General features: G+C 39.7%; 1 protein-coding gene across 1 annotated transcript in view; it reads right to left on the bottom strand.

The window, feature by feature from the left end:
* Positions 1 to 14,773, bottom strand: part of KIF13A (kinesin family member 13A) — a 187,105-nt gene that overhangs the window by 88,096 nt on the left and 84,236 nt on the right. Inside the window, 1 exon segment of the mRNA XM_070515598.1 lies at positions 1,413 to 1,473. Within this exon segment, the coding sequence (XP_070371699.1) occupies positions 1,413 to 1,473 (61 nt within the window).

Here is a 14,773-nt window from a genome sequence, read left to right as displayed (position 1 = left end):
TGATGAGGAGTCCTTGAAGGTATCTGAGAGTTGCATGAGAAGAGTTCTAATTCAGGAAGACTTATCTGGCTGCATCCTGAACAACATGAATTGAACAGGCTGAGAGATGGGCTTTGTATAGCCATAGCATTTGTCCTCATTTGTTTCTGTCATGGCAGGAAATGTTTTACTTTTGGTGTTTATTTAAATCCAAAAGCACACACCCAGCACAAAAATACACACAGTGCTAACAGTCAAGACAGAGGCAGACTGTTCCAGACTCTGTAGAATTTATCATCCAAAGTCCCAAAGGACTGATAAGACGACAAAATAATTACAACCAACATTAAGAAGTATTTATTCACTTTAATAAAATACATTGCTGAAGTTGCAGGAATGATGTTTGGAAAGAGAGGCTAATTTACTCAATGTGAGCAACTGAAGGAATTTTCTTAGTTCAAGATTGTTAACTTTTGAAAAAATTATATGTCAAATAATTTCTCAACAAATTTGTTTCACGTGGCAAGGAAAAGGCTATCAATAAACAAAATTCCCTACAAGCAAGTAACTTCCTTTTGCCACCTAATCCTTTAAGACCTACATCCTCTCCATCCTCCCCTCACTGGCTTTCTTTCTTTAAAAGTAAAAGAGAAAGTCATTCAGCTGATATTCATATAAATAGAAATAAGGAGAAAACACTCATTAGCACTCTATATCTAAGAAAAGAGAGACACATTCAGATGGGAAGGAATCAAAGACTTTCTCCTGCAAAGCAAATACTTCCCTCTTGAGCTAAAACAACTGTGATAAACTCCTAGTAAAGGCTAAGATTCACCTGTGATCGCAAGTAATAAGATTAGGAGTCATTTGTGTTCAGTGGAACAGGAGTAAAATGCCTCAGGAAGGGGCTAGGAAGCACTGTTTCTCTGAGGAGTGTGCAGGGTTAGGTCATCTCAACCACTGACTGCTTTACAACACTCAGGACACAAGAGGGTCCCAGAAACAAACAGCTCCTGTGCTTTGCTTCTATAAAATGGAGCAGTGCATTCCCTTAAAGTTAGTGACAAGAAAGGCATGGCACATTAAATCCCTTCTTCATGTGATAATCACAGTACCTATCTCTTATCGCTTGAGGTGGTTCCCCATTATCGCGAATCCTTGGAACACTTCTGAACACACTAATACCCCCTTTACAGGTGAAGAAACTTAACGAGGTTGAATAAAAAACTGTCCATGGCTTCACAGCAAGTAAGTGGCTGAGCCAGATCCTGAAATCAAATCTTGTTGACTTCAAAGCCCACGTGCTAGAATTGGAAAGAATGAGTGTGAATTTTATGGGAAAAACAGAACTCCAGAATAATTAAAGAAAATAGACATGATGGAAGAAGAGGCCAGAGGCCTAACCGTCAAATGCAGAGAGAGAGCCAACTTACCAGCATATTTTGTAGTGTTAGATTCATCCATGGACCAAAAGCAATAATCAAAGGCAAATACCTAAATAAAAGAACAAAATATTAAACTTAAAAATTAATTAACTTCTATGAGTAAATCAGACTGCAAAAAAAAATTCACTGATGAAGATGAGGATGCTTGTTACTGTCTCATTTTAAAAAACTGCCATAGGCTTGATGCTTTGTTAACCCTGAAGTTTCTTTTAGACTACATCAAAGGTTATCGTCTTGTATTAGAGTAAGTTGTATAAGAAAACTGCTATTTATCCAGAATTCAAACATGCAGACATCTTAACCAAATGTGTTTTAGTGAGAAAAAACAATGACTTGTCTCGCAAGTCCACAGTTGCAGCATCTGCTGAAACCCCGTGGCTGGATCTCCCACAGCTTCTCAAGAAACCCTCAAGTGATCGACTTTCATTTAAACCAGTTCCTTCTAACTTTCCTTGATGTTACCATTTCTAGCATAGTGGAAGCTCACACTTCCATCTTGGACTCCATTCTCTCTCCTGTTTCAGCATGCAGTCTTGGACCAAACAGTGTTAATCAATCATTAATTCATTCTTGCATGCATTAATTTTCTGTATAGTTACTGAATGGCTACTATGTACAGGAATGGCTGATAATGCCTTCATAAGGATTCTCATCTAATCATTGTTTTTCATGCATATGACAACCACTCCCAATGCAGCCACCACTATCAAATGCATAGGGCAACGCCTCCCAAAATGTGTTCCAAGGTTTCATGAGATGGCCCATGAAAAAATGATTAAATCATGTTGGAAATAGCGTGCGTTTTCCTCGTTTAAGATTCTCAATACAATTCTCAATATTGAGGGCTCTGAAAAGTCCTGCAGCAAATAAACCCATTTAATTAACTTATTTCTCCAATTAATTTTCGTGAGGAGACCCTTTCTTGAGTAACATCTATTAACATGCCTTCAAACTAGTGTTTCTCAGTATACCCATTAGCAAACTCTGGCCCAGGTGACTCAGTAGGCACTTTCCTGGGCTCCTTGTTACAGTCTTTTTTCCCTTGCAGTCCAAATAGCAAATTACAAACCTCCCACAGACAGCGACCCTTTAATGCTTAATCATTTCCATGGGACTAAGCAAACAGCATGCAAGCTCTTTGACCCGGCATTTGAGAAGGGCCGTAAAGAGGCCTTTCCAGCCTATGTCCCCAACTTCCTCATGCTTCAGCTGACCTTGTCCATACCTTGGAGTTACTAGGTACCATTCCACCTCTGTCACTGTTCCCTCCATTTCCACCCTTCAAAATGTTTCATACTCCCAGTTCAGTATATTTTTCTTCCAGGAAGGATTCCTTAGTTAAATCCAAAGGAATTAGCTTTCTCTTCTCTGAACTCTCACAACACAGTTTAATCCTTTTTTGATGACTCCTATACCAATTACTCTATTTTTCACTTACCATGTATATGATCTGTGCATATGTTTTAAAGCAGGAACCATACCTAATTCATATTTGTATCCCGCAGTGTTTGTAGTAGTTGCTTTATATTTATATATTCAATGCTTGATGGCATTGAGACCTTGCAAGAAAGCAGGTACGTCCTACATCATCAAAAGACTAAGTTATGCTCTGAGTAGTTTCAGCACTACATTTTCTTCAATGCTTTTAAAACTGATTCAGGTATGCAAACAACTTACATTATCAATCTCAAATCCAAATTCAATTTTGTGACTTATACAAACATTCACTCTGGTCTTATAATAACCAAGGTTAAAATGAACAGCTATGAAACAATAGTTTCAGCCAACAGAGTGCAGAATTTTTCCTGCATTCAAGGGCTCTTCCAATGATTCGAGAGACCACACAGGCATAATCCAGTTAATCTTCCTGCCTCTGGGCAGGACTGAACTTCAACACTTCTCCTGAGAGATGAAGATCTGTCTTGTTTTTAAACATTTCCAGAAAAGGAGATTCCACAACCTCCTTTTAATGCTCAACTTTCATTCCTAGGACATTTTCCTTTCCTTTGACCTAAGTCAACTCTCCTTACTTTAAATGGTCAATAGAGGCTATTTTCCAATTTTTAAGTATCTTTATTGTTTTCTTCTAGAGTCTCAATGAATGCCTGTTAGTAGTTGATATATACAGCGAATAATTACTTATTGGCTATATGTTGCTTTTTCATACCTACCTTATTTTTAACAGTTTGCTATTTTGCATACAAAGTTAGAAAGCTAGAGATTTACATTCACAGTAATGCTACTTGAAATAAAATTAAATCCACCCCAAATTTTGAGGGTCTACCTCTCAGTAATAATCATTCCAAGTTCTGTGCCAACTTCCATTTTTAACAAATAGTTAATAGTTTAAAGTTGGTTTTGATCATAAAAAAGAAGATAAAAAATTTTCATTTTCAGCAGTTGCTCCCTAAAAATGCAGACAAACGTTAAAACCCTGCAGAGGAGAAAAGGGTCCTGCCAGTACTGGTAGATATCTCTGTTCTTTGCTTGTCTAATACCCACCTTTCCCTGAACTGAGTTATGTCTCGAATTTCAAAACCTTTGATCACTCCAGTGATGAAGTACAGGTTATTATTTTACTAAACATTTACCAGTAAGAAAGTTGAAGCCCAGAAATCTGAGGGATTTCCCTAAAAACTCAAAGCAGGTGAATAGAAAAATTCTTGTAATTTTTTTGTTAATACAGGCTACAAATAATCCCCCCTTCTATGAAATTCTAAAGCACTCTGTAGCTCCCATGGCACTAGTCCACATGTGGTCCTATCTTAGGCCTCAGTTTCTCTAGTGTGGGTCTCATCTCCACTTTGAAGGTGAATCCCTTGGGGGCAGGGACTTTGTCACATGCTCCTCATAGTGTCTGAGTCAGTACCTCATACAGAGCAACCACTGTATGTGATTTTTTTTTTCAATAAATAAACGTAATACCAGAAGAAGGAGATAGAATGCAGACAAGAAAACAGAATGGATGTCAGAACTGCTATGAATAAGTTCAATTGCAAAATATATTTTCAGATGTTTCATTACTTTCAGATGTATGTTTTGGGGGAACTGGGCTCCTTCAATGGTCAAATACAGATCCGGTCACTAGATGAGCACTGGGATCCTCTTTGGCACCATCATCCCATGGTTCGCATGGATAAACAAGTATGGCCACATCATGTATAATTTGTAGTTTGTGCAGAAATTAGAACAATTATTTGACTATTGTTAGAATAATTATTTGTTACTAAAACATTTTTAAAGATGTCTAAAATAATTTGTCTTAGGTAGTCTGATCATTTCTCTTGCAACCTTGTTTGTACTATAAATAAACTATCTACAAACTAATATCTTTCTTTTCATGGCCAACATTTAATCATAATTTAATTACAAAAGGTTTGTAACAAAGGCGGAAGTGATTTTCTTAGGTATTACAGAAGTTTTCATTTTTCAATACAAAATCCATTGACATTTCAAAAGAGAATAAAATCATCTTCTTGAGAGTTATTCCTTGGAAACTGACCACTTCAAATAAAAAATCATTTTTTCAAAGCCAGCACATTGTACTAGAGGAATATGTTATTTAAGACTTCTAACTCATTTCATTAGAATTCCTAAATGCTTATTTCATGTATTCATAATGAAGTCACTAGTATTTCAACCAGGGTGTGGGAGATGGGGAACTTCTTAATGCATACAACTGAGTAAAAAAATAAATCTAATTTGGAAACCAAGTATAAATTTCATATTTCATCAATGCCAATGTTCAATAAACATAGTGAGAACATTTTTTGTAAGGGCATCCATACCTTCTGAGATCTTTCAACTAGAAAAAGAACCAAAAGTACAGATGCTTTCCAGTTGTTTTTAAAATCTGAAAGCCATTGCCTTCCTTGTTTTCAATAAAATGTGACTCTACCTTCTCAGAATCCCACTCCTTCCTCTTAGTTTGCAACTTGTAAAACTCATACCAGCATTTAATTCCCTGCAGTTTGCTATACACATCTGCTCCACCTTCATCACTCTCTTAAAAATGTTTGCTTTGCATCTTTGTGAACCACTGAACATCTAGTAAAGTTATGCAAGCTGTTTTTAATACAGCAAACGTGTTGAGTGATATATATTCTGAAGCAAAGGAGTTCCAGGACTCAGGGCCAGGATGCAGCAGAGTCAAACACACTCATCTAAAAGCCCTATTCTCTGAAGGCATTTCAGCAAAATTCAACTTATAATTTAAAAACAAGAAAGCAAGCATCTTCTATGTTCCTTGAAGAGCCAGAAGGCATCAGTGTTCTAAGAAATATGACTGGTAATCATATTTCTAATCCATAAAAACCAACTGTAAAGGTACTTTCAATTGCATTACTTCTGTATCCTTTCACCAATACGTTCTCAGATTGTAAAATGTTTAATCCAGAAAGCAATCAACAAATACCTATTAGCCACCTCTCTCAGATTTTGGTACTACACAGAACTCAAGTATATATTGGGCATGTTTTTTGGTCCCCTAGTCACTTATGGTCTAGTTAAAAAGACAAAATAAGAAACTATTATTTTTGAAAATTAAAAAAACACATGTTTTTCCAAAATCATTTTAATACCTCTCACCACTTCTCTCCAGGTAGAATGCAATTAACTCAATACTTCTCTCAAAATAATCTAATTTTATGTAAAGAAGAATTTCTGAATGCACACATCAGATTCTTGGGGAAGTGAGTCGAAGACCACTCCCTTCCAATTTCTCCTTATTAAAATCTTTCAACGTCATCTCAGATGTCACTCCTTCATGGAACCTTTCTTAAGGATACTACTTCCCATTACTGTGAACTTCATACCTGTCTAACCAGATTGTGTGTGTGCATGTGTGTATGTGCAAGATTCCCTTTGTTCTGCCACATTATTAATTCTTAGAAGAAAAGACCTTGGTTCTCCTAATGTTTTTATTGTCCATAATCCCACCAAACAAAAATACTCTGAGGATTTACTTTTTAAAGCAACTTCTTGGTGAATTATCTTTTACTTAAAAGATCTTATAAATCTGTGTTTTCACATAAGCTGGCTGCTTAACACAGTACACATCAGTGAGTGTGAATCCTTCAGCAGCACCAAAGTATAGTAGAAAACACAACAGCACTTTGTCAAAGCCTCTGTTTTCATCTCACTTGTGGAAGTGACAAGACTGGTGTCACCGTACAGACATTATTTGTGGATTTATTGGATTCCTACCCCCGTCCCAAAAAGACAGGAGCAAGCTCCCCTATTCACCGATATATTATGTCAAAAGTCAGCCATCTCTTCAGCTCTAAGAGCTTCCACCAATGACGAAGAAATCCTCCGGTGTAGGAAGTCCAGGGCGAAAAAGAAGAAAAGAAAACATAGAAGTATAAGGGAATCCCTCCTTCCCACAATTCCCTCTCTCCCCTCCCGTGCACGTCCAGTGAGCTACAACTCAATCTTCAAGACCTGTCCAAACATCACCTCCTCCAATGCTGCTTCAGCTTCCTCTCTGCAAGTATGTATTCCTTCCTCTGTGCTTAGTCAATAGCTCCACCTCTCTAATATACTCTGTACTTAAATAACTGCGCATTTCACATTAAATTAGGATTGTGGATATTTAAGCAAAATGTCTACTAATATGTTTGGCACATAATAGTAACTCAGTATCTGGCAGCTAATAGTTATCACTATTAACAGTATCTACTGTTGGGCTCCCCTCCCCAGTTAACAGTACAGCCGCCACTTACAGAGTGTTTATTATGGACCAGGCACCATCCTAAGTGTTTTATATTCTCATTAAGCCAAGAGGTTTCCTGAGCCAGGGACTGTGCTAATTCATTTCTTTATTCCCTACAGGTATAGACACAGCAGACAGGTACTCAGTATCTGCTGAATCAAATAAAGAGAGAAAAATGAAAAGGCAAAAACGGCCATACTGGCATGAGTGGAAGAGTTATAGTTCTAGCTCATTGGGTTCTGTATCAAAAGCATCAACGCAAAGCATACTACTTCCTAGCTCCCAAATCCAGAATCAAAAGCGCTTCCCTTGGGGAAAAAAAGGTCCACTTTATGTGGACCTGCTTTGCTTTTCATGAAGGAGTGTGTCTCTCTCCTCTCATCCTATGCTGTCATCCTCCTCTCTCTGTACAATTAATCCATTGTTCACATCTGCAGCCCCAGCTGCTATTAACAGCCTGTTCTAGCCACTATCTACTTTGTAAACTGAGCCTAAGGTCTCTCCACAAACTCCCATTTCTCCGGTTTTATAAATGTTAGCTTGCCAACGTCCTGTTTTGTGGTTACTTTTCAACTTTGTCAATTTGAAAGAGTACAATTAATATGCAAGATGCCAAATTTGTTCACATTTTACCACACTGTGTTATGAGAACTGAGTCGGATCAAAAAAAAACTAAAGTACTATATTTCATGTCATGTTGAAATTTCCCTTTTAATGCCAAGTTTCAACACTTTTCTGTCTTTCATCTCTTTCTCCTAGTATTAGAGATGTGAAGAGTCACAAAGAAAGAAGAGTCAAACTTCATTCATCTTGGAGAAGCTGGACTGAAATTGAAAGGAGAGCCCAACACTGAAAGCCTGTCTGATCACCGGAACTGCCCTGACCACTGCTATTTGCACAAGCAGCTCTGTCAGCGCTGACTGCAGCCTGTATTTGAACATATCTGCTCCTGGGCACCAAAGAAGGAATGCCAGAATGATCACCCATATTACTAGTGAGTTCTATTGACAGACACCACCTTCCCATTTCAAAAGCTGTCAAGTAACTGCTGTCTTTTTGCAATGTAATTAATCATTTCCTTGAAAAATGCCTATATATGCATACCAAACACTGTCTTGAATTACAGTCAATTTTGCCTGACTATGAAGAGGTCAAAGCATCTTAAAGACTCAAAGCAAGCCAACAGCATCTGTTGCACATCTACAAGCAATAAGGCATTGTTCTTGATCTCAGGTGATTCACAATCTGTTGTAGGAAACACCCATGCCGTGGAAAGTCCTACTCTGCATTACAGATCGAATTTCTAAGAAATTCTCCTCAAATGTCTCCCCAAAGAACTAATTCATCTTTGCATTCATTTATAGGCATTTACTGAGTAGTTATTACGAGCTAGTTAGGACAGAAATAAGAGTCCCCCAGTTACAAGGATCTCATACTCTACTAGAGGGAAGCAACCAAGAAAAGGAAAGAATGCAATATGTAGAAGTCAGTATAGGGATCAGCAGAATACAAAGATGGAAAAATTGTTGGGGGTGGGGTGGGAAAGGGTAGAGCAAGGCTCAGGAAAGGTTTCTAGGGGAGGCAAAGCTTGGGCTGAATTCTGAAAGACAACTATTGAGAAGACAAGTAGGAAAGGCATTCCAGGTAAAGGGTGAAGCTGGCAAGCAAAAGAGATGAGGAGGAGCTGGGCATGATTGAAGCAGTGTGCAAGGAGCAATGGGCAGGAGAAGAAAGAGAGGAAAACCTGGGGGAGCAGGCTGACACCAAATCTTGTAAGACTTTATGAGCCTTATTAAGCAGCCTGGAATTTAGCCTGTTGGCAAATGACAGGATCATATTTTTACTTCAGAATGATCACAGGGGCAGCAACGTGGAAGATGGACTGAACAGGTGTAAGACAAGAGAAAAAGAGGCGAATGAGCAAACCATTATTATGAAGGTAAAAGTTTCTAACACCCAGCCTAAGTGGGGATGGAGAGGAGCTGTAGCGAACAGTCACTCCTTTTCTTGCCCAGAACCCCAAACCCCATTTATTCTAGAAATAGCACTTTTTCTTTGGAGAATTGTAGTAACCTTCACTCCAGTCATTTGGGTTCAACAGGTTGTTGCCATGTTTTTATACGGCACATAAAATCATATATTACATATATGATCACTCAGAGGAGAAGGCAAGGAAGACACACACAGGGGCTCAAGTTGGACCAGCCCCAGTTCCATGATCCCTTGATCACAGTTTACTGGTCCCAAGTGGGTGTCTGACGGCATTTTGGGGTTTGGGACTGAGGAAGTGAAACCAGTCTTTCTTTAACGACTGATACGGTAAAATCTGGGATATGTGAGGCCATGTTTCTAACCATGTGGAACAGAGAAGCAGACACAGCTGGTCTGTAGTGAGAGAGAGAAATGAAGGAGACACACATGGGGACAGAAACAGGAGATGGGAAGATAGGAAGAAGAGATTGTATTTGATCCCCAGCCATTTCCTGCCCTTGAGATCTCTGAGTCATCCCAGAGTCCTTCGAACACATTTATCTTATGGTTCATCTAATTTGAGTTTCTGTCACTTTTAGCTGAAAGACTCCCAACTACTACAGGAAGAAATAACTATGAGAGATGTTAAAGGAAGAAATAACTAAGCTTGATATGCTTTGAATATAGGACCAAAAGAAAGTTATGAATATTAACAGTCCTGTGGGAAAAGGCACCAAAAGGAAAAGGGCCCTGAAAACCATCCAGATGGTTTCAAAAATTTGAAAATAGGAACTAGTTCTCCCAAATCCCAGACCAACATTATGACAGAGCATAGAGCTTCCATTTAGCACTAACTCAGTTCCAATTCTTTCAAACACTCCATTCCTTTCATGTTTAATCCTTTATCGTTCAATTTTAAAATCTGCTTCACTGGTTGCTGAGTGGTGGGGGTGGGAGTGTCACAAATGCACAATCTGTGGTGTTTCTGATTCTTTCATGCTCTGATTACTTCTCCTCAAAAAAACTAGCCACCCATATAACTTCTCCAACAGCACATACAAAAGGTAACTTGGATGTTTTCAAACACAGAGTATTCCTTCTTCAACAAAAATAGCCCAAAAGATGAGAGGGACATGTCTAAGCATGTACTGCATGATCTCTGTTGTTTCTATTAAACGATTATTGTTGCTCATTAAAAAGGAAAAAAATAAAACCCAGATTGCATTTCAGTCACCCTGACATCACCTACCGTGAGCAATCTCTAGGCCTGGTTCAGAACTTCCAGACTAAATACCTCACCTCATCTGCCTATCACCTCCTGCTGGACCAGGCCTGGACCAGGCCTCCAGCACAGAGAGGAGGCTGGGCTGACTCCAAGGCCCCAGGTCACCAAAGAAGGATCTGAGGTGGTCTAAGGGTTGCAAACATTTATTGTGCAGGCAGATCAAACTAGAAAGGTTGACAGAGTTCACTCTGCTGGGGATGACCCAGACCAGGTTGGGGTAGTGGGCAGGTAATTGGAATTCATGACACTCTGCCTGGTCCAGCAGGCTTTCAGTGTTCTGGATTTGGAGATGGATCAATGTCAAGAGACAAGGGAGACAGACCTCTTTTTTTCCCTGGGGCCTATAATCCAAGAAACCTGGTACTCTGTCAGCTGCATCTTTAGGCACCTAGAGGCACACAGTTACAGTGGGAACATCTGGCTCTGAACACAGCCAGGGAGAAGGAAAGGGGAGAGAGGTAGGATCTATAGAAATTTCAAGATAGAAACACACAGCACTATGTTTTTGAGAATTTTTTGTTCCTTGGGAATTTTTTACCAATGTGATTTAGAATGGCAAAGTGTAGTGGGTTCCAAATTAGTCGCTGCCCTCCCTGTAAATGGATTACATGTTCCCACCTACTGCCATGTGACCGCAGTGCTTCTAGTAGGAGGAATGTAATTCCTGACCCTACTGAGATCAGGCATGGCCATGTGACTTGCTTCGCCCAATTAAATGTGGACAAAGACATGCATGCCAGTTCAGAGCCACAGCTTTAACAGGCCGCTGCATGGTTCTCTTTCTTTTCCCCTCTGCCACACTAATAGCACGTCCCAGACAGGGGAGCCCAGATTGAAGTCACATGCTGCAAAACCACAGCTGACCTGGAACATCACAGAAATAAACCTTGGTTGTCTCAAGCCACTGAACTTTGAAGGTTGTTACTGCTGCACCACCTCCCATCAGTCGACTGACATACCGAGGGGTTACTATGAAGTGAACCTAGATTGCTATCTACCCTTGAGTCTCACTCAAAATTTACCCTACATCCTGCAGCCAGACTAATTTCTTGCATGCACAGTTCGGCTCACATAACTCTTCTACACAAAAAGCCTACATGATTCTGCATAGCCCACTAGATTAAGGTCAGATTCCCAAACTCTCTATAAGCTACCTACTTTGTTTTTCAATACGCAACTTCTTTTCATGCACTCTAGACTCCAACCAGAGTTTGTACTTCCAAATCTGTGTTATTGTGAGAAATATATTTTTGGTCTTCATCCCTGGTTCCTGAGACAGAGCTCTTAAATCTCTTGGAATTTTGTGAGTAATAAGAGGTCTTTTATTCCTGACACAGAGCTCCTAAATCCCTTGGAATTTCCCCAGTGATAGAAGCCTCTTTTGTTCTAAATAAGGCAGCTCAGTGGTGGGATCCTAGAAAGCTTCAGGATGGGTGCTGGCTGCAGAAAGACCAAGCCTTGATTAGAAGCCTAGAACTTTCAGCCCCACTCCCCTCATTCTCCAGGAAAGGGAGAGGGGTTGGAGATTGAGTAAATAATCGATCATGTCTAAATGATGAAACCTCCATAAAAATCCCTAAATGAGCGAGCTTCTGGGTTGGTGAACACATCCATATGCCAACTCTGTGGAGCTGGCGCACCCCAACTCCACAGAGACAGAACCTCCTGTGCTTGAGACCCTTCTAGACCTCGTCCTACATACCTCCTCATCTGGCTGTTCATCTGTACTCTTTATAATAATCCAGTAACCCTACATAAATGCTTCCCTGAGTTTTGTAAGCCATGCTGGCGAATTGTCAAACCTAAGGAGGGAGGTCTTGGGAATCCCTGATTTGTAGCAAAGTTGCTTGGAAGTGTGAGTAACCTGGGGGTCTGCTACTTGCGATTAGTGTCTGGAGTGAGGGCAGTCCTATGGGCCCTTAACCTGTGGCGTTTGTGCTAACTCTGGGTAGTTAGTGTTAGAGCTGACTTGCAGGACACCCAGTTGGTATCCAAAGAGAACTGGAGAATTGCTTGGTGTAGAAACCTCACACTTTTGGTGTCAGAAGTGTGAGTAGAGAAACAGTTTTCCTTTAACATCAGTTACTTTGTTTCTGTTCCTCACACACATCTTGATTCCTATCCCATGTTTCTGCCTTTTGAAACCCTACCCATACTTCAGCTATGAAGACTTTCTTCCTCTAAAGTCATAAAATACTGAAACAATGAAAGATGACGTTCATAATCTGTTTTCCATTACTTACAGGGCTGTCTATGTTTAATCTTCCTCACCACACTACGAATTCTAGAGAGGAGGAAACATTACTTTAATCACCTCTGAAGCCCCACACACTCCTCGTTCAACACTTTTCACAAACGTTCTCAATTAGTATTTGTCTAATAAATGACTTTTGAATGGATAAGTAAAAATGGTTCCTAGGGAAAACGCACAGCAGGAAGGCTATGCTGCCACTGAGTTCATGCAGCTGCAACATTCACAGATGTGGATATAAAGGCAGAAAGGTAAGGGATGACAGTAGAGCTGCTGCATTTAACTGGGTAAAGAAATAAGCAAAAGCCTTATGATGGATGCTGAAAAGATGTTCTGTACTCAGCCATGTGTTTGGCCTGAAATAGTGCTGTCCAACAGAAATGTAATGCGAGCCACATATGTAATTTAAAATGTTTTCATAGACACATTAAAAAATAGAGATAAAAACAATTTAAAATGAAATTTTTTTTTTTTGAGGAAGATTAGCCCTGAGCAAACATGCACCGCCAATCCTCCTCTTTTTTTTTTTTAAGATTGGCACCTGAGCTAATATCTGTTGCCAATGTTCTTCTTTTTTTTTTCTTCTTCTTCTTCTCCTCAAAGCCCCCCAGTACACAGTTGTATATTCTAGTTGTAGGTCGTCTGGTTGTGCTACCTGGGACGCCACCTCAGCATGGCCTGATGAGCGGTGACATGTCTGTCATGCCCAGGATCTGAACTGGTGAAACCCTGGGCCACCAAAACAGAGTGTGTGAACTCAACCACTCAGCACTGGGGCCAGCCCCCAATCCTCCTCTTTTTGCTGAGGAAGACTGGCCCTGAGCTAACATCTATGCCCATCTTCCTCTACTTTTTATATGTGGGATTCCGCCACAGCATGGCCTGATAAGCGATGGGTAGGTCCATGCCTGGGATCCGAACCCACGAACCCCAGGCTGCCGAAGCGAAGCACACAAACTTAACCACTATGCCACTGAGCAGCCCTAAAAACAATTTTAATAATATTTTTTATTTAACCTAATATACCCAAAATATTTATCTTACTTTTTTCTTGCTTTTTTTTTCTCCAACTAAGTCTTTGACGTCTGGTGTGTATTTCACACTTACAACACATCTCAATTCAGATCAGCCACATATCACATGCTCAAAAGCTGTGTGTGGCTAAATGGCTGCTATATTGAACAGCACAGGTCTAGAACTCATTTCATTTGAGGCCAACACTTAGTTTTCAGAAAGTCACAGAGTCAAGTGGCAGAGGCAACAGAAAATGATGGCAGTCACAGATTGTAAAACAAGTCTGAAGGCAACTGCACTTCAGGTGGCAACCTGTACCTAATAAGATTTCCCCCTCCTCTTTTCTGAGCAATTTTGTCAAGTCAGGTTTCTGGTGTATCAGTGTGACTCTTTAAAGGACACTGCCTTCAAAAGTAACAATTTTATTTTGCTGTAATGACATTTTCTTCTGCTCACCATTTTGCCAACAAACTTATATAAACAGAAGAAGAACTAAATACTTTGAAGTTCAGCACTTCCTAAATACACTTGTAAATAACATAAAAGACATTTAAAATGAGTTTAATTAACAAGATCAAATTGTTCAAATAAATCACACACTAACTTATGAGATATGAAATACAATGATCATAAGAACGAGTCAAAAAGGATATGATCCTAAATGGAGAGATCTTGCAGATATTTACATTTTCCCTAAACTCTTCCTTCTTACTCTTTCCCTCTAAAGTCAACAAATAGAAAAATGACTTTACAACCATGTGGTGTAAAAGAAAGTACACTAGACTGTATTAGACAGGCACTCAGAGGCCTAGGATTGGAGCCAAGCTCTCTCACTGGATGGCCTTGGCCAACTCATTCCTTAAACATCAATCTCCTTGGTCACAAATAAGAGGGTTTGAATGGTCTGGGTTAAGAAATTTCTTCCAGCTCTGTAGTGCTCACTTGGCACATGGAAGGTGCTCAATAAATACTGAGGGAAGGAAGAAGAAAACAGAAAAAGGAGGAAGAATTCATTTGTTTTTCTTTGTGTGTCCCTCAACGTGGCTCCCCAGGAAGGTAAGCTTCTTGTGTTGGATGTGACAAATGCATGAAAAGTGATGGGTCCTAGAACATGC

This window comes from Equus asinus, chromosome 8 (genome assembly GCF_041296235.1).
Source record: "Equus asinus isolate D_3611 breed Donkey chromosome 8, EquAss-T2T_v2, whole genome shotgun sequence".
NCBI lineage: Eukaryota > Metazoa > Chordata > Mammalia > Perissodactyla > Equidae > Equus > Equus asinus.
Note: the sequence above shows the minus strand (reverse complement) of the source record. Positions and strands in the feature narration are given on the sequence as shown.